Source organism: Apus apus, chromosome 1 (genome assembly GCF_020740795.1).
Source record: "Apus apus isolate bApuApu2 chromosome 1, bApuApu2.pri.cur, whole genome shotgun sequence".
In the NCBI taxonomy this organism is placed as follows: domain Eukaryota; kingdom Metazoa; phylum Chordata; class Aves; order Apodiformes; family Apodidae; genus Apus; species Apus apus.
In genome coordinates this window covers 16992250-17012923 of record NC_067282.1, presented here as the reverse complement: position 1 = coordinate 17012923, position 20674 = coordinate 16992250, and the positions used below count along the sequence as shown (strand labels likewise).

Sequence of the window (20674 nt, the reverse complement as noted above, 5' to 3'; positions counted from 1 at the left end):
CATGACATCCTAACTTGGATACAAGTGTTCTGGGACATAGTCTTTGCTAAATTCAAGGAAAATTACATTCCCTGCTCTACCCTCAGCTGCAGAGCCAGTTTATCACCAAAGGTGGTTAGGTTGGCCAAGCATGGTTGGCCCATGGTGAATCCACACTGACTGCCCCACCACCTTCTTCTCCAAATGTGCTCCCAGCTGGTGCAGAGGCAGAGGAAACCTGCCCTTGCTTGATCCTTCCATTGCAAGCAGGGATGCACCACCTGGGCAAGAAGCACTAACCCCAGATTAACACTATACATGTTTCCTCTTGCCTGTTGGGAGTATCAGACATGGTATGTCAGTGGAGATCTGTGGTTATGTGAGGTGAGGGAGCTAAGGAGACTAAAGACAAAAGCAAGGCGGAAACCAGACTGGATAATTCCACTTTTAAGGAACCTGTTTTTCATGGTCTGTATGCAACAGAGACTTGAAGCTCATGTTATTCAAAACCATTCAGCACTCATTTGTGCTCTCCTTGTTTTGCATGTGAAAATCCAGGCTGGCACAAAGGTTCATTTCAATTCTCCCGCAGTCTTGTAAACCCCCATCTGCCAACACCCCGAAATATTTCCTAGCAGCAGCAAACATGCTTCAGATAAAAATGATACAACCACCTTTTAGGAGACAAATCATTGGGGATTTCCTCTATTTGTTCATTTTCCATCATTTAAATCTATGAAATTACTTTGCTGTTACATTTTCTAGAGAATGATACCATGATTCCCTCTTACCACACTGATGCGAGCCAATATCCCACCCACGGGCCCCAAGAGCACTCCTCAGCTCTGGAATGTGGGTGTGTGCCTGAGCCAGGGATGGGACCCTGGGACCAGGACCCTGAGCTCAGCCTCCTCCTCGGGACTGGAAGATGGGAACAACGTGCCAGAACATCCCAACACGGTCCCTGCTCTATCCTTCCCTCTGAATTTTGTGGGAAAGCGTAGAAACAGTGAGGAAGAATTTTAAACGATGAGGTGGTGGGTTGTCTCTTTTCTACAGCGATCTCTCTCTGTATGCAAACTGACACCGGCAGTAACGATTAACAAGCTTTAGAAACATGAACTTTTCCTCTTTAAATCGCAATCGACCCGTTCAGCTGCCGCCCGAATTGTGCTAAAACACCGGCGCCCGGTACTTCGGGGCGAGATCACCCTGACCCTCTGCTCTTCAGTTTGCCTGCCCGGCGCCCAGAAAGAAGGGAAGGAAAAAACTCTCCGGGCATGAAACCCGAGGCTCAGCGCAGAGAAGCGGCTCTGCGGCTCGTCCCTCACTCTCACACCAGCTTTACTGTGCTCTCTGGAAGCGCGCAGCCCGGCTCAGCCCCTGGCACCTCTCTGCCCCGCGGGACACCCCGCTGCCGGCCGGCAGCGCTCGGCGCGCCGGGGCGGGACGCAGACGGGCTTTGCAGGGGGAGGTTCCCGCTCCCCGGCCTCCCCCGGGCTCCCCCCCCCGGTGGGACAGCCCGGGCCCGGCGGCCCCTCCCGGCCGGCGGGGGTGGGACGGCAGCGCCAGAGCGCGGCGCCCGGGGCTCGGCCCTCCCCGCGCCTCCCTCCGGCGCTGCCCGGCCCCGCGGCGCGGGAAGCGGGAGCAGAGCCGCGCAGGCCCGCAGGAGGAGGAGGCAGCGGAGGCCCCGGCCGCCGGTTCCGAGCGGGTGCGGCCGGCGGGGCCATGGGGAGCCGGGGCTCGCTGCTGCTGCTGCTGCCGCTGCTGGCGGCCGCGCTGCCGCTGCTGCGGGCGGCGGGCCCGGCGGGCCCCGTGAGCGCCGAGCGGAGCCTGGCGTGGGGCCCCGGGCTGGACGCGGGGCTCGCCCTGCCCGTGCGGTACTTCTACATCCAGGCGGTCAGCGCGGCCGGACGCAACTTCTCCCGCTCCCCGCCAGGTACCGTGCGTGTGCCCGGGGCGGGCTGGGGCGCGGGGGGGAGACCCTCCCCGGGACTGCCGCGTCCTCTGAGGAGCTGGTCGGAGCTGCCCACCCCTGCCCTCTTTCCTTTCTCCCCTTCCCTTCCCTCCCCCGGGCGCCGGCCGTGGCCGCGCCTCCCTCCCCGTCCCGCTCCGTGTCCCGCCCGCTCCCGCATCGCCCGCGGCTCCAGGTCCGGGGCCGAGCGGAGCGCATGGGCAGATCCTCCTTTCTCCTGCTGCAGCTGAGTGACCCCTGTAGGAGCCCAGCGCTTCACCCGTTCTGTTCCTCTGAACACAATGTGGGGTACAGCGAGAAACCAGCCAGCTCAAAATGAACTCGTGCTCCTGCAGCTGACGGAGGGAAAGAAATCCCAGCACCCAGCTCAGAAGTGCTGGTGTAATTATCTTTAATGCTGCACACACACCAGCTGCTTAAAATCTGTCTCGAGAAGCACGGCACTCCGAGCCCCGTTATCTTGCTGCTGCCCCGTAAAGAAGGAGTAATTGTGGCTTGTTAGCTCGGCAGAAGCACAGACCGTCCCGTGACACTTCTGAGCGTGGGGACTGGGTCTTGTTCTCCAAGTGCAGGGAAGCACAGCCAGTCAGCGGTTCAGCACGGTAATTCCACACACTGCTCTGTACTAATAATTATTACTTTTAATAAAAATAACTTCTACATAGTTAAGATAACCCTGAGGTAGCTGCGCAGTGGAAATCCTGGACTGCTAATGTGTGTAGGGTAGAGCTCGTTATTTTGCCCTGTATTTTTTACTATTCATATAGATGGACTGAGAGGCTATCTAGCACTTATGCACAGGCTCTTGATGTCCCATAGGAAGAAGGCTGCTGCTTGTGAACTTGGGGAGTGGACATATATTATACAGGTTATGTCTTCAGTCTGACAGAACCCCAGGTGCATCAGGTCTGGACTTTCCCCAGCTGCTGTTGCGGCTTGGTGCTGGGTGGCAGCACAGTTTTGGGATGGCACGGAAAGATGCAACTGCCTGCTCGCTGCCTGTGCAGCAGGGGCTGGTTTGAGCTGCTCAGGGAGAGCCTTGGGTTCAAACAACAGGTTTCTAAAGGTGAAGAGGCATGAAGCTCAATTGGATTCTCCTGCTAGTTTAAATCCTCCAAGATAAACTGATAGGCTGTGGGTACAGAGAACCTAGTTTTGACCTCAGCATGTTTATAGATGTCTGTATTTATGTTAACGAATATAGTGTCTTTGGGAATGTTTCCAGGTCCTGATGCCATCTGGCATGGACTGTTCTCCATTCATGCTGTGACATTCTGCAGCCTCCAAAGCAAGGCAGTGCATCCAAACTGCTGTCAGGGAAGAGCTGTTGGCTCCTCTGGGGCAGGCTGCTGAGCCATGCCAAGGGTTACTTAGGAGGCTGCCAAGTATCCCTTAACAACTTAGCAGCGCAGTTGATTGTATTCCAGTGCACGAGCACTGCTTAATGTATAGACACAGTCTCGAAATTTCAGTACTTAAATGATTTTAAATGTTTATATTTGTAAAATGTCAGTAAGTATTACAATTAATCATATTTACTAAGGCTCTGCTGTCCAATATATATGAAATGTATCTCAGAGGATCTCTGTTGGGATAGCTAACTAAATCCATGTTACCACCTCCAGTGCATGAACGAGAACGCTGCCATCAGAGAAGGAGAGCTGCAGTTAAAGCTTCCCATTTGTAAAACTTGCCCTGATTTATATAATAAATCATATTTTGTATGGACTCTCTAGAATTTCAGTCAAGTAGGTCAGTGCTTACTGGTATCCAGTATGAAACTTTTATAGGATAATCAGTAGATTTTCAATCCAGGTCTGTTTTCTAATCACCAGAATTACTGTGCACCATTTCACATCACACATCAACCTACTTGCTGTAACTCTTCAACTCGTTTTTTTTGTTGACCACAATGCCTGGATTTTGTGATGGTCACACACAGCTTCCTACCATGACCTGTATTTCTTTGTTCCTGCATGTATATCCTCACATCTGACTCTGTATAAGTATATACTAGTCACAGGAGTCCATTTTGTCAAGTGCTAAGTGAACCTGTTTTGTTCAGCTGCCTCTTTGTTGACTGTCTCACCAGTTTCCATCTGTGAAAATAACCAGCAATGCTTTCAATAAAATAGTGGAGAATAAAATCTTATTTTCAGATCTTTTCCTTTCTCTCCCGCGTACATGCCACAATCAGGGTGACTGTGTCTTTTGTTCTTCTCTAACAGTTTGCATAAATCAATACCTTGTTACCTTTCTTCCCTTTCCATCCCTGCATTTCTTCACTCTTTCATCCATGCATGGAATACCTCTTTTGCAAGCTATAGATGGAAAGAAATCCCTACTGTCATGTTTTGGGCCTAACAATGACAACAAAGGAACAACCCCGTGGCAGCTCACTCAGCTTCCCACACACACACACTGGGATGGGAGGACAAAGGCCAACTAGAAGCTCACGGGTTAAGACAAGGAGGACAAGGACAAGGAGGGTTCTTCACTGATTAAGGTCCCGGGCAAAACAGACTCAACTTGGGAAAAAATAATAATTTAATTTCACACTAATCAAACACACACAGGACAGACAACACACAGAGCAGGGCTTGCATATGTTACCCCACCCCTCCCTTCTTCCTGGGCCCAAATCACTTTGTTCCCGGTTTCTCTCCCTCCTTCCCCCCAGCAGCACAGGGGGACAGGATGGGGTTTAGAGTCAGTTCACAGGCTGGTGGTTCTTGCTGCTCCTTCCTCCTCAGGAAGAAGGATTCCTCACAGTCCTTCCCTGCTTCCCCACGAGGTCTCTCCCATGGGAGAGAGTGCTCCATGAACCTCTCCTTCATGAGTCCTTCCCACGAGGTCCGGAGCTGCTCCAGCCTGGGCTTCCCACAGAGTCACGGGCTCCTTCAGGAACAAACTCCCCTGGCATTGGGGTCTTCCAAAGCTGCACAATCAGAGTCCACTGGCAGCAAATCCTCTGGCCACAAAATCCAAGTCCACTGGCCAAGTTCACCCCTCCTGGCACCTTCAGGGAATGTTCTACCATGTTCCTCCATGAGTGCAGGGGCACAGCTGCCATCTCGCCATGGGTTGCAGGGAAACTTCTGCCAGGGCACCTTCTTCCCCTTCTTCCTCACCAACCACCAGCACTGCTCTCTCTGCCTCTCCAGCTCAGATCTTCTCCAGCTGCGCACTTTGCTCAGGCCTCATTTCATTTTTTCGTAGGTTAATCCCTGAGGTGCATCTATTGTCCCTCTAATGGCTCCTTGGCTGGGTTTGGAGCAGGGGGAGCTTCTCAGCTTCTTACAGGAGCCACTCCTGTGGCCCTTCCCCCACTACCAAAAAACCCACCAAACCAGCACACCTACATAAAGCAAGTTGCATAAAGTATCCCATTTTGATTGTGTCTGTATTTTAGTTTCTCTTCAGGATTGGAACATTATTTTTTACTTAAAATAGTGTCCTAGACAGGTTTTCAGGGTAAAAAAATTTGTTTTATTATGTCTTTGAATGGAGAAAATTAGAAAAAACATGAGTGAAAGTACCATGATAACCTTCCTCCAGTTTTAAAAAAAGAAATCAGCCAAAACCTGTTATAATTAAGTACTGCAGCAGTATTTGGAGGCCTTGGCCCCATTATGCAATGAATGTTGTAAATCATAAACAAAAATCCTGTTGCCTCCAGTGAATAATTTTTACTTGCAATAAATATCCAGTTTCTCTTTTCTTTCCTCTCCCTTTCAGTGGGATTAGCTTATTCTTCGAGAGCTTTGCTACCAGGTCACTTTTCCCTTATGAAGTGCTTTCTGCATCGCCAGGAACTAAAACTAACATACCCTTCTCATGTCACTAGACAGTATGTCCATAAGCAGTGGGGAACAAAGACCAACTTAGTTTTTTGCTGTACATGAGGACAGTGAGATCACACTCAGTAGCATTTGACTTGTGATTTCTCAATATTCACACATTTTTACGGTAACTGAAAACTTTATTTTCTCCAGTAAGAAATTTCTATGCCTGGTAAAAATGCCATTTTATAAAATGGGTAGAAAGAGGGAAAGAACTAATATAAAGATACTTCTTTTTTTTTTTCTGGATTCAAAGGCTTCTTTGTCCAAATAGTGCTATGTGATAGTCATACAGAGAGGATACTTGGATTAAGTTGGTAAAAAGGTGGTTGTGACCAGCAGTAACATTTTAGAGGCACAGAAGTCCATTCATTAAGGAGAGTCATTCGTGGAATCCTTTGGCAAATTCAAAAGGAGGGGGCTTACTCCTGCACTAAGACTTCTGGCAGTATTTAGTTGAATGAGGAACAGAAATTGTTACTCACCGTTGGCAAAATGTGTCTTTCCTCTTATTTGGGCTACAGCTCCACACTATCCTCGTGCAGAAGGCCACTCATGAGGAAATCAACTCACTGATGTTTTCTTCTCAAACCTTTCAAAAGCCTTACCACAGTCTTAGTGCTTGTGCTGGCACTATATTCAGAGTCTCTGAAGTCTCTTAAAGTCTCTTTACTCTAGTAGAATGAAAAGCAGATACTGTGATCATAAAAATATGGACGACATGAGAGAGTTAATAAATTGCTGTCCCAGCTGTCTTAGATCTGGGTACATTATCCTTCTCATTTAATAAAACTGTTCCCAAGTCTTAGTCACAGGGGATCAAGCATTTGCAGTGTCATCCTAGTTGGCATTAATTGATTTTCTCTGTAATCCAAATCCAAGAGAAGTCTAATTCCATCAGAATCACATCAAGAATGAAAATTTAAATAGTTCTTTTCTTCTGAAGAGTAAGTCCTTCCCTGTTGCTTTCTCAGCTGCTTCATATTCAAGTCTTGCCCCTCCTAGCTCAAGAATGGTCTGTCCCTACCAGCAGGAATCAAAGACATCAGGAGGCCTGTAGGGACAAACAAGAAGCTTCTAACTAAATGCAGACAGAAGGAGGAAGCGTAGACGAGGTAGAAGCAGGGGCAGGTAAACCAGGAGGACTATAGAGATACTCTCTGATTGTGCAGGGCTGGAGTTGAGAAAGCCAAAACTCATATGGAGTTTATTCTGGTGAGGGATAAGAAGGGCAGCAAGAAAGGATTCTACAAGTACACTTGTAGAGGCCACTTCTAATTGTCTTTGAAAGATTGTAACAAACAGAAGAAGTTCCTGAAAACTGGAAGGACAATCACATGAAATTCAGTCTGAACACAAGAAAAAGGTTTTTTTATCATGAGGGTGATAAAACACTGGAGGAGATTACCCAGAGAGTTTGCAAAGTCTTCATTCTTACATACAGAAGACAAAGCAGAAGAAAGAGTATGTTCAGCCTTGCGAGATTATTCTGCTAACAGACATTGACCATATTTTTATTTATAGAGGGATCCACTCTGACAACAGTATCTCGAAGGAACTGAGTTACATAGATTGACTGTTCTCTCTGTGACAAGGCCTGGCATCTGTTGTCAGGAAATACACATCTGAAATCATAATAATTTTGCCTTATGATTAATCTGGAGACTTGCACAGTAATTGAGTTGAATCCTATTTCCAGATGCAGTGCTCTAGGGAAGATAAGACTTAGCTGACCCTGAAATGGGATCTGCTGCTACAGTTAGATTCCTACAAGTCCATGTGGCTTGGTGGGATCCATCTGAGAGTCCTCAGAGAGCTGACTGATGTCATTGCCAGGCCTCTCTCTATGATTTTTGGAAGGTCCTGGGAATCTGGAGAGATCCCAGTTGACTGGAAACTGGCTAATGTTCCAATATTCAAGAAGGGCAAGAAGGAGGACCCTGGAAACTATAGGCACCACAGTATAAAAAGGACATTAAACTATTGGAGAGTGTCCAAAGGAGAGCCATGAGGATGGTAAAGGGTCTGGAAGGGATGACTTATGAGGAGTAGCTGAGGTCACTTGGATTATTCAGCTTGGAGAAGAGGAGGCTGAGGGGTGACCTCACTGCAGTCTGTGGCTTCCTCACAAGGGGAAGAGATGGGGCAGGGACTGATCTCTTCATTCCTGTGACCAGTGACAAGACCCAGAAATGGCAGGAGGCTGAATCAGGGGAGGTTTAGGTTGGATATTAGGAAAAGGTTTTTCACCCAGAGGGTGGTTGAGAACTGGAACAAGCTCCCCAGGAAAGTGGTCACACCACCAAGTCTGCCTGAGTTCAAGAAGTGTTTGGATGATGCTCTCAGGCACATAGTGTGATTCTTGGGGTGCCCTACGCAGGGGCAGGAGTTGGACTTGATGATCCTGATGGGTCCCTTCCAACTCAGCATATTCTATGATTGTTAAATGACTCTTATACACCACATTGGGCCATTATCACTGACATAGTCATGGATGTAAAGTATGTTAAGATGTGGATTTTATAGAAACAACTGTAACATATGAATCTTTAAGTGCTGTTGGAACACATTCACACTAAAGTAACATTTTGATTTTATCTGGATTTTTTCAGTTTCATTTCTTTCTGAGTACTACTTGGTGGTAGCATCCATTACATTTGTTTTGTTTGCAATGGTTAGACTGTAACATGTTGTGAATAACCTGTCCCCCTCTTTTTTGAAGAATAAAGCTGATTAAGATCACTTGTGACAGAAATAACGGAATACGATAGATGTTTATGCATAGTCATGTTGTCCACAAAATATTTCATGCCCAGTTAAAAAGTCACAGTGTATTAATGATGAAATGCTGGTGATCTTTAAGCACAGGTCAGACAGATGTCCAGGAAACATCTCTATCACCATTCTCTTATCCCTGCTTTTCAGTAGCTGGGACTTAAAATTTGCAAGACAGTCAGCTGCAGCCCAAAGGTGAACAATTTCTATCTGACTCCTGCATGTTGCAACTGCCTTTCCACAAGCTGGCAAGTATTCTTTTCTTCTGTTATCTTAGCTTGTTTTCTTCTTTCTTATGCTAGAGAAAATTACTGTTCTGCAGAGCACTAACAAAATATTAAACCTAATCTTTGCTTTGAAATACTTTTAGCCTTTCCTTCCCTATTGTAATCCTTACTTTACTTTTTATCTCCATCTACAAGTTTTCCATTTATTAGATATGTGATGATCAAGAAAATTTGGTAACATGATCTTCCATCACTGGAAATTCATTTTACCAACTTGGTATCATAAAAAAAATTTCTAGTGCAATGTTAAATTAAATTCCTTGGACATAATTCAGTACAATTTACTCTCACCTTTATTTAATATATGTGATACTAATATCTTAAAGTGCTTTTATCTGGTTTTATTTCCTCTTTTCAGGAAAAACACAGTTTAAAGTGGTAATAACAGCACTTTCTCCAAAAGAAGTCACCAGAATTTACACCCCTCACCCTTTGGATAGAAATGATGGCACATTTCTGATGCGGTATCGGATGTATGGGAGTGTCAGGAAAGGGTTGAAAATTGAGATATTTTATGGTGACCAGCATGTAGCTCAATCTCCTTATATTTTGAAAGGTAAGGGTATTTTTTTCATTTCATGCAATGTGTGATGGTAGCTACAGAAAAGCTATGGACTAATTTACTGCTAGAAGAAGAGGTGTGAAATTAGATTTTCGTTTGCCCTTGTTCATGAAGTGTCCTCACAAATATTCTCCTTATACTGAGAAGTAAGCAGTGACAATCTCTGTACATTGCCAAGTTACAGGACCTAGATGCATAAGCATGTAGATTATGGTCCCTGAGGTTAAGGTGATGTGTTTGGACATCTCTTCCCTCTTGCATAAGGAGATAGATCTTGTCAGATTTGGTAGGTAATAAGAGAGCAATGCTTGTGTTTTTTAATGTGTTCAAGTGGGCATTCACATAAACATTGTGTTATTTTTATCTAAAGTAGAAAATACTACCTGCAAAAACAAGGAGTTTTTGTTGTTCCAAACACTTTATAATTCAAATGTCTATGATTTCTAAAAAGTAGGATCCTTCATAAAAACAAAGACAATATTTCCTTAACCAGATAATACTTAACTGTCTTTCTATGATAGAACAACTATTTAAAAGCAGGGAAAACAATGCAAATTACTTTCTCATTTGAGATCTACCTCTTTAACTAGCTTCTCTTGCTCTCCAATGGACAGCTGTTTAGCAAAGAAAAAGATAATATAAATTTACTTATCTGGAGAGTCTTGTTTCAGTTCACCACTACTTCTTCTAAATACAATTTGGTCATAGTTTTTTAAAATAAAATTTCCTAAATGCAAACAGAAACTTCAAACTGAAACAAAACTGTTCTGAGTCCTCAAAGTAGTAGTATGCCTTCTTTTTGCTGATGCACATTTGCCAACAGCCATGAAACTATGACACAGGACAGAACCTGTTTCATTAAAAGGAAATTAAAAAGGGCTTTTTTTCATGCTCTGCAAGGCTCTTATTTATACCTAATCTTTCAGCTTCCAAAGGGCAGAAAGAACAGTTGATTTGGCATAAAAAAATATGCCAGAGGTAAAGACTATTGAAGTCCTGAAGTTCTGAATTAGGCTAAAATTGAAACTGCAATAGCTGAGCTTCGGTAGTTATGGACTGTTGGAACAACTCTGAATGCTCTTATGTGGTTGGCAGGTGGCACAATAATGGAGCTTCATTATGCAGATAAATTTGACCCTGATAGCAAAAAATCTAGTACTTTGATTTTTGAGAAGATAAGAATGTTGCTGTTTTCTCAGTTACATTACTGAACCCCAGACATGTTGTAGGGAGGATGATTTCACAGGAAAACTTCAGAAAACTTGGAATAAAAAATGTCAAGCCCCTGTAATGTCTACATTTATATGCCCATGTATCTGGGCAATTATGGTTGAGGTAGAATCACAAATATAGACTCTTACTGCTTTGTTTACTGCAGGACCAGTTTATCATGAATATTGTGACTGTCCTGAAGAAGACCCTGAGACCTGGCAGAATGTTATGTCTTGTCCATCCCAAGAACCTCAGATTACAAAGGACTTCATGTCTTTTCCCACCATTGATCTTCAGCGAATGCTCAAAGAAATTCCAAAAAAATTCAGTCAAACAAGAGGTGCTATTGTCCATTACACTATTCTCAATAATCACATCTACCGTCGTTCCTTAGGGAAGTATACAGACTTCAAAATGTTCTCTGATGAAATGTTCCTGTCACTGGCAAGAAAGGTATCATTTTTGATCATTCAAGTATATTAAGTCATGCTTTAATATGGCAATGCTGCATTCCTTGAGGTATCTTCAGATTCAGAATTCCTGAAGTAAGATTTGACTTCTATTTTTTCATCAAGATGACAGTGTATCTCTAAGGACCAGGCTGAAACTCGTATGTGGGGTTTGAGCTTGACAATACTGAAAGGGGTAGGAAAGCTGCAAGGACTGAGGCCTGACTCTGTGATCCTTTTCATGGCCTCTCTGAGTGTTCCTTTCATGCTTGCAGGGCAAAAACTTGAAATTCACACCTTAAGCTCAGCTAAATATTAGGTGGTAGGTTTAGTGATTCTGCGTGATGTTAGAGAACTGAGCAATACTTGTAAGAGTGACAAACAGCTTCTGTCTTTGTGTTATTATCCTTTCTTGGGTATATTTAGGTTCGTCTTCCTGATGTGGAGTTTTACCTTAATGTTGGAGACTGGCCAGTCGAGTATCGGAAAGCTAATGACACGCCTGGCCCTATACCTGTCATTTCATGGTGTGGCTCTGTGGATTCAAGAGACATAGTCCTTCCAACGTATGATGTAACCCACTCAACTCTTGAAACCCTACGTGGTGTCACAAATGATCTCCTTTCTATTCAAGGAAATACAGGTAAATTAGAGATCATGGATTTCAAAAGAGAATTTGTGAATTCCATCAAAGATAAAATTGCATTCAAATAATGTGTTAAATTTTTCAGTTCACAAGTGCCTTAGGAGGTCTTTTAATATAAGAGGTTAGTCTTTACAGCTAAGCAGGTGTCTAACATGGATTTACAGCCAAAATTTAATAAGTTCAGTTTAGAATAGTAGTGAATTTTAACTTAAAGGTATCCAGAGGATAGCTACTGTGACTTGTCAAAAGACGAGTAAATATAATCAAAGGCCTTTCTCAGTGAAGGACTTGAATGTGCTCCTTCTAATCAAATAGTAATCCTTTTCCTGACTGTGAATGTGGCCCAATGTTCTGTTTACATAAAAATGAATGAATCCTGAAAGAAGTAAACTAGTACTACACTGCAACCTCTTTAAGATAAGAGGTTTATTGTTTAAAACAAAATACCTCCGAGTTGGACCTTATAAATAATTTCTCTAGCTTTTATGAAGAGTCAGTTTTACTGACAGGGTCTAATTAACAGATTGAAGCATGTAACTTTTACTTACTTAGTCCAGCTACTTTGCCAAATAGGACATGATAAGAGCCTACTCTATTTTAGTAGGTCCTTTAAGAAAATTTCCAACAGAAGGATGAGAAAGAACATATTTACTGTTTTTTAAAAACAGGCAGTAAGCAGAGATTAAGTCTTTCAGGTTTTTGTAAGTAACTTCAGGACATAGTATAGCCTTTTTTTTCCTCTATTTAAGTCATCATTAAGTGATTCCTTAAAGACCTAACTAAATTGCTGGCTTACAGAAGTGAATTTTACTAAAGAAATTTTTGTTATTGTGGCAGGCTTTGATGTCAATGGAGAATTACTTTAATTATTACTATTTTACTTGCATAATTTTATTATAATCCTTTATGTAGCTTTCAAGATATTTCGAGTTATTTAAAGATAAAATTGTTGAGTGGAAAAGCCATTCTCTGATTTTCCTTTTATAAGTGGCTCGGTTTCTTGCTGCAAAATTCAAGCCAGAACTGAGAGTTTAAAACCTGTGATTAATAAGTGATTATGGATTCACTATGAGGAATCATACTTGATCATACTTCAGAGAGTCCAATGGAGGGCTATGAGGATGATTAAGGGACTGGAACACCTGCCTTTTGAGGAAAGGCTGAGAAACCTGGGGCTTTTCAGTCTAGAGAAGAGAAGACTGAGGGGGGATCTAATTAACGTCTATAAATACATGAGGGCTGGGCATCAAGAAGGCAGGGACAAGCTCTTTTCGCTTGTTCCCTGTGATAGGACAAGGGGCAATGGATTCAAACTTAAGCACAAGAAGTTCCACCTCAACATGAGGAAGAACTTTTTTACTGTGAGGGTTACAGAGCACTGGAACAGGCTGCCCAGAGAGGCTGTGGAGTCTCCTTCTCTGGAGACTTTCAAGACCTGTCTGGATGCCTTTCTGAGTGATCTGCCCTAGGTTTTTTTGTTGTTGTTGGTTTTTTTGTTTGTTTGTTTTTTGGTCCTGCTCTGGCAGGGGGGTTGATGATCTTTGGAGGTCCCTTCCAACCCCTAATATTCTGTGATTCTGTGAATCATGCCTGTTTTTCCATGTCTCTGAGTGTAATGCTAGTGTCATAGCAAGTTCCTTATTTGCTCTAAACACATCATGAACATTTCATTACTGTTTGCTTTTATCTTACCATGCAATGCTCATAGGCCCATTGTGGGAAAACAAAACTGAGCAAGCTTTATTTAGAGGTCGAGACAGCCGAGAAGAACGTCTCCATCTCGTCAAGTTATCCAAGGAAAATCCAGAACTACTAGATGCTGGAATAACAGGGTATTTCTTCTTCAGAGAAAAAGAAAAAGAGCTGGGAAAGGTTCAGCTGATGGGCTTCTTTGACTTCTTTAAGGTAGAAAGCAAATTACAGTCTTGGATTACTTTTGCTGTCAAGTTCTTATCAGCTGCAAAGACAATGCTTACTTTTGCTAATTCCAACCAGTAAATAAAACATTTGTGCTACACTGGGAATGCTGGTTGATATGAGGTAGATAGACCATCTGTAATCCAAGTGATAGTGTGACATGCTTCTAAAGAAAGCCATTGTACTTTTTTTCATGGAGCCCCTTAAGAGTTCTCGAAGTTTTGTTTTGTTAAGTTTGAATAGACTGAGAAATTTGATTTCTTACCATCAGGGTTTCTTTTATTTGGGGTAAATATGGAAACAATGGATACAACTCGTGTCTTTTCCAAGTACATTATGGATGTCAGAAAGAGTCCTCGAAGTAACAAGTTAGAAAAATAAATAGGTGGTTTAGTTGCAGTTTAACACATAAATTCCACTGCAGTAGAGGTATGAAAAGTAAAGGGGGCAAAGTCCTGTAAAAACCAATTATAATATATGTCACTTGAATTTCTGTTCCAGCAATTAACAAATCAGAAATGCTGTGACAGCCAAGAGCATCTGCCAGAGCAGTACATTCATGGTTACTTTTAGTATAATGTATCAGATTATTTTATACAATAACATATGTTTCAGATCATTCTACATAAGAATATAATTGTAAAACAAAATAAATTTACTATTTTTGAATAAAAGAATAGATTAGTTTTATTTCTACCCCTTGCTCTATCCCAGGATACTTTAATAGAATAACCATCAGGCAGTTCATGTGACATAAAGGTTCTTGACTGTCAGCCTTGGGTCAAAAACAAATCCTTTTTCCATTATGTTACCCAGAACACTTGCAACTACACTTGTTTAAAACAGGTTTGAAGAGAAAAAAATAATAAATACAATTATGCTTTACCTGTGAAAATAATCTTTTATACGGAGTGTTCCTATTTTGATTCCAAAGGTTTAACTTTTCTTTCCTCCATCTTCATATTGCAGTACAAATACCAAGTGAATGTCGACGGGACCGTAGCAGCTTACAGGTTTCCATACCTCTTGCTGGGTGACAGCCTAGTATTGAAACAAGATTCCCAGTACTATGAACACTTTTATATTGGATTAAAACCATGGAAACATTATGTTCCAGTTAAGAGAAACTTAGAGGACTTGCTAGAGAAAATAAAATGGGCTAAGGTAAGTTCCATTACTAGTTCAAGTTCAAAGTGATAAAACAAATATGTAAACAGTGCATCTTCATTTTCTCTTTGTATTTCCACACACAGATTTTGCATGAACTCTGTTTAGGTCCTGGGGTAAAGGAAGTACATTTTGTTGTTAGTATAAGTTGGGAAGGCCTTAATTCACGTAACCATCTCTATTCAGGGAAACACTTAAGAATTTATTTTAGGTATGTGCAGAAGCTTTTCATGAGTCAGAACCTTAGTATACTGACTAATGCAGGTAATTTTCAGAGAAACACCCAGAATGCTAGATACCACCTAATTAATTCCATTGTGTTTTTTTAGGTCCTCACTGGAACAGAAGTCCTTGTGTGTTCTGTTTGAACATACAAAAAATCCCTGCTCTGTAACATGCTCAGAATAAGAGGCTGGGATTCTATAATGAAACAAACCAATACAATAGTGTGATTAAGTTTCTATTCCGAGAGTGCTGTAGTTCTTCATAAAGAATGAGATGAGAATACTAAAAGCTTTGAAATATAGACCTAAAAAAATTTGAGAGAAGCACCTGAATTCAAGCAGAGTCATTTTTTAAAGGAAGACATTGAATTGCATTGCATAGGAAAGGACAACATCTGTGGCTTGATCTCATGTAAAACTTAGTATGTGTGGGAGATGTCAGAACTTATTTTGAAGAGACTTTGTGGCTTGGACAAAACAGTAGAGCAGTAATCAACTGACTTTTCCAAATTGTACAATTATCCATGAAAGTTGTAATTGATAGCCCTAAGGTACCAGTTGTGACCATAAAAGCAATTCTGTATTTTAAAAAAATCTGCAATTTAAAGCATGCCTTTGCAGCCTACCAGTAATTCCACATAAAGTTGCAGATTTTAATAGCCCTTTTAATAAAACTTTATGCCAGCCAGGCTTTGAGTAACTCACTGATTGCCCTATTTTGTCTCAATTTTCCAGGAAAATGATGAAGCAGCAAGAAAAATTGCTAAAGAAGGACAATTAATGGCAAGAGAATTACTTCAGCCTCATAAGTTTTACTGCTACTATTATAAAGTGCTCCAGGTTAGTACAATAGATCATTACTTTCCCCCAACTGCTACTGCTACCATTCCTACAAACTTCATGCTCAGTCCTTAAATCAGTAGCAGCCACGGTTCATATTATTCACAGGAGATTAGCATGAAGAGTTTTGCTAAAACCTGCTTCATCATCAAAGAGGCAACCTGACAATTAATAGTTGTTTTACAGAATCAGATACTCTTTTTTTTTGCCTCCATCCCCACAGTCAGACCTGTTGTCAGTGTCACTTGGTATGTGGTTTCTAATAGATGTGGGAGATAATCTGAACACAACTTTCTTCCTTTTTCCCATCATCCCTGCATGAGCAACTCCACTGTATTACAAAGCAGTGAATACATGGAAAAGAAATTCCAGAAGTATGGCTAGTAGAGTCAAATACTCATTGCTTCCCTAGGAGATGCAAATCTCTAGTGAAAGACATTTCTGATCTCTTAAAGTACTTCTTTCCTGTTCCGCTGTACAGAGTTAGATCTCAGCTTTAGCAGCCACAGGTTGACACAAAGTTTGGAACTGTTCAGTGTACAAAAACTACAGCATTTTCTGCATAAAGTGGTTAGAGGCACAAATTACTAATACGACAGGGTAAAACATTAAAGGTTTTCAGAGGCAATGTATCCTTTTAGTAGGTGTGTTATAAAGACACCTTGCAAATAGGTTGTAAACAATGACATGAGGAGCCTGGATAAAGGCAAGCTTGTGAGTGGAAGGGAGGAAGAAAATTCTGTTTCATGAATTATACGTTGGTGCTTGTAGCATTCTTAAATGTTGTTTACATATTTCAGGAATACGCCAGACGCCAAGCCAGCAAACCTGAAATACAGGATGGCATGGAACTTGTACCTCAGCCTGATGACAGAGACTCAGTATGCAGTTGCCACAGGAAAAAGCTTTTAAGGGAAGATCTATAACTGTACCGGATGGAGAAAATCGCCCACTTACAATGCAAGAGTTTAAATAGGAATTAAGCTGTGAAATCTAAGACACTACGGACTCGCAAACATTCTTACTTGTGTATTCTTCTTGTATTTACATACTCTTTTTCACACTGACTCTGATCTACAATGTTGGTTCCCACAGTTTTGTTCCGTGACCACCACCAGGCAGATACTGAGCCTGTAATGGGGAGTGTCTGGGGGACTTGTTTGATGTGCTGCATCATCAGGAAGAAGAGCACAGTGCTGCTGGTGTTCCAGCTGGGACCCAGCTACCAAAGTTTTATGAGGAACCAGTCATCCACAAAAGATCTTCCATGAGTCAGTGCAAGTTATTCTAAAGGAGCATTTGCAACATACTTAAACAGTGTTATGACTTCTTCATAAAGTATACCTCAGTGTTAGATTGTTTCTTGTATACAAAACAGTTTTCTAACTAGACAAAGAAAATGAATATTTGAGATTTACAGATATAAAATCTGGTGTTGCTTTAAGATTATTTTTTGGTCTATGACAGATAACAGAATAGAGAACATGGTATAATATTTATCAATTTCAGAGAAAAATGGAGAGAAGAGGGAGAGCTCAGAATATTTTTATAAGTACCATGTCTGTGAATCACCAAAATTAAATGCTGCTTTAAAGCAGACTGTGTAGCTAAGCTATCATAATCACAGTGCTCTGAGTGCCAAGACACCCCTCTGAAGACCTGTTCCCTGCCAGTGACCATGTCTATGAATGTAGGCACAGATCCACAAGAGGACTTAGGAACTTGAAGGGAGGCCAGGTGAAATTCTAGTGTCTTAGTTCAACAGTACAGGCTACGTTATTCTAGGCTACTTAAGTACTCACACATCTGAAATTTGTTAGTAGTTTTAGACTGCCTAGGTTTTAGCTTCTGTGTAGAGCTGAGGATGCCGCCATTTATTTTCTCTTGGGTTCATGAACTACGTTTTCCTGTGCCTAAGTACTCAGAGGGATCTTACTCATTTTCTAACTTTTGGTCATACCTAACCATATACTGAGATCAGACATCAGATCAGATTTCATTGTTTTCGTTCAAACGTAAAAATCCATGTTGTGCTTTCAGTGTAAAAGTCTAGGGATTAGAGACCATACTGAGCAGTTGGGAAGCCGGTTGTCCTCCTCTGTTTGATTCAAAGCCCTTTTTCCAGAGAGTACCTTATCTCCAGACTAGAGGAGAGGTCTTCAGGTCTTACACTGCAGTTGTGCAGCCATGAACTAGCAATACAAAATCCAGTGGGCCAGAAGGAGCTGGTCATGCCATTGCAATAAACGTGCCTTTGGGTAGGGCTGAGGAAAAATCCTGGTCCTGGATGTGGCTCCCAATACCTCTGCTGATTTTTACCCAAGTTTGTCTACTTCAAAATGAATAAAAAGTCCTGGAACGAAAGACCAGTGCTCACGAGCACCCATTTCTGTCCTCTGCATTTTCGACTTGGCTAATGTAGCCTGCCTGAGCAGCCTCTGACTCAGCTACACTCAGATACTTTCTTTATGAATCCCAAATTTTCCCTGGATGGAAACAGCTTAAGAGTGTGGACTCATTTAATTGCTTAGGCACCCAAAGTTTAGTGCTCGGTATCTCATGTAGTCTTCATTCTTGGTTCTACACTGCAAGTTACTCTCATAAGATACATCAAATAAAATTTCTGCACTAGAACAGGAAGAAATACTGGATTTTTCAGTATGCTAAATATGAGAAGAACTTCAGGTTTCTAAAGATGTTAATGCAGCTATCCATCAGTCATTTATTACATTATGCCAGTTAAGAAAAAACCTGGAACAGGTTGTTCTATCATCCTGTTTGTTCTGGTTCTAACACTAATATAAATAGTGGTTCTATTTTTACTTAGCATTACAATCAGTCCTAGAACTTGAGACTATAAATACATGTTCAGCTCATCTGACAACATTTTCTACATCAAAAGTCAGGAACAGGGCTCCATTGCTGAAGCTGACGTTTAAGACTGAGCGTGTGCTCCTCTTTCCATCTCTGTGTACAGTCATTTTTACTGTATAATATGATCTTATTTTGTGATATTACCCATTGTATATCCACGGGCATTTTATATGCACCAGTATTTATGGAAATGGTGTGCTCAGCAAATAAAATTAAGCATACCAGATGGTTTAAGCAACAAAGTTTTCCACCTCTCACACAAAATTTTCAAACCAAATGTAAAAAAATTGTGTTTATATTTTTAAAAATGGGAAGGAATGGGGAAGTCATGGCACATAGACTCATAGAATCATTAAGGTTGGAAGGGTCCTTAAAGATTATCAAGTTCCAACCCCCTGCCATGAGCAGGGAACCCTACCACTAGATCAGGTTGCACAAAACCTCATCCAGCCTGGCCTTAAAAACCTCCAGGGATGGGGCATCAACAACCTCCCTGGGAAACCCATTCCAGTTTCTCACCACCCTTATAGTGAAGAATTTCTTCTTAATATCTAACCTAAATCTCCCCTCTCTCTGTTTAAAACCATTGCCCCTTGTCCTATCACTATCTTCTCTGATGAAAAGCCCCTCCCCAGCTTTCCTGTAGCCCCTTTCAAGTACTGGAAGGTGCTATAAGGTCTCCCCAGAGGCTTCCCTTCTCCAGGCTGAACAGCCCCAACTCTCTCAGCCTGTCTTCATAACAGAGGTGCTCCAGGCCTTTGATCATCTTGGTGGCCCTTCTCTGGACCCTCTCCAACAGGTCTATATCCTTCTTGTGCTGAGGGCACCAGAACTGTACACAGTACTCCAGGTGGGGTCTCATTAGAGCAGAGGGTCAGAATCACCTCCCTGGCCCTGCTGGCCACACTTATTTTGATGCAGCCCAGGACACAACTGGCTCTCTGGGCTCCAGCACACACTGGTGGCTCATGTTGAGCTTCTCATCAGCTACCACCCCCAGGTCCTTCTCCTCAAGACTGCTCTCCAGCCATTCTTCCCCCAGCCTGTATTTGTGCCTGGGGTTGTGCCGACCCAGATGCAGGACCTTGCACTTGGCCTTGTTGAACTTCATGAGGTTGGCACTGGCCCACCTCTCCAGCCTGTCAAGGTCCCTCTGGATGGGGTCCCTTCCCTCTAGGGTGTCAACCACACCACACAGCTTGGTATCATCAGCAAACTTGCTGAGGAGACACTCAATCCCACTGTCCCTGTCTCCAACAAAGATGTTAAACAGCACTGGTCCCAATACTGACCCCTGAGGGACAACACTTGTCACCTGCCTCCATTTGGACATTGAGCTACTGACCACAACTCTCTGGGTGCAGCCATCCAGCCAATTTCTTACCCACCAAGTGGTCCATCTGTCAAATCCATGCCTTGTCAGTTTGGAGACCAGGATGTTGAGGTGCTGGAGCGAGTGCAGAGGAGGGCAACGAACCTGGTGAAGGGCCTAGAGAAAAAATCTTATGAAGAACACTTGAAGGAGCTGGGAATGTTTAGTTTGAGGAAGAGAAGGCTGAGGGGAGACCTCATCAGTCTCTACAACTACCTGAAAGGTCATTGTAGAGAGGTTGGTGCTGGTCTCTTTTCACAGGTAATCATTGACAGAACAAGAGGGAATGGCTTCAAGCTGCAATATGGTAGGTTTAGATTGGACATTAGGAAAATTTTTTTCACAGAAAGAGTGGTTAGACACTGGAATAGGCTGCCCAGGGAGGTGGTTGAGTCACCACCCCTGGATATGTTTAAGGGTTGTTTGGATGTGGTATTGGTAGATATGGTTTAGGGGAGAACCTTGTAGAGTAGGGATGATGGTTGGACTTGGTGATCCCAAAGGTCTTTTCCAACCTGAGTAGTTCTATGATTCTATGATTCTATGTCATGTG

The 20674-nt window shown here is 42.5% G+C and overlaps 1 protein-coding gene across 1 annotated transcript; it reads left to right on the top strand.

Moving 5' to 3' along the window:
* Window positions 1-1566: 1566 nt before the first annotated feature.
* POGLUT3 (protein O-glucosyltransferase 3) lies at window positions 1567-18239 on the top strand. The gene is made up of 8 exons (XM_051640466.1): window positions 1567-1918; window positions 9217-9414; window positions 10799-11085; window positions 11508-11724; window positions 13436-13632; window positions 14614-14808; window positions 15771-15875; window positions 16676-18239. The coding sequence occupies exons 1-8, from the start codon at window positions 1708-1710 to the stop codon at window positions 16799-16801; spliced, it is 1536 nt and encodes a 511-aa protein (XP_051496426.1). The 5' UTR covers window positions 1567-1707; the 3' UTR covers window positions 16802-18239.
* Window positions 18240-20674: the final 2435 nt, after the last annotated feature.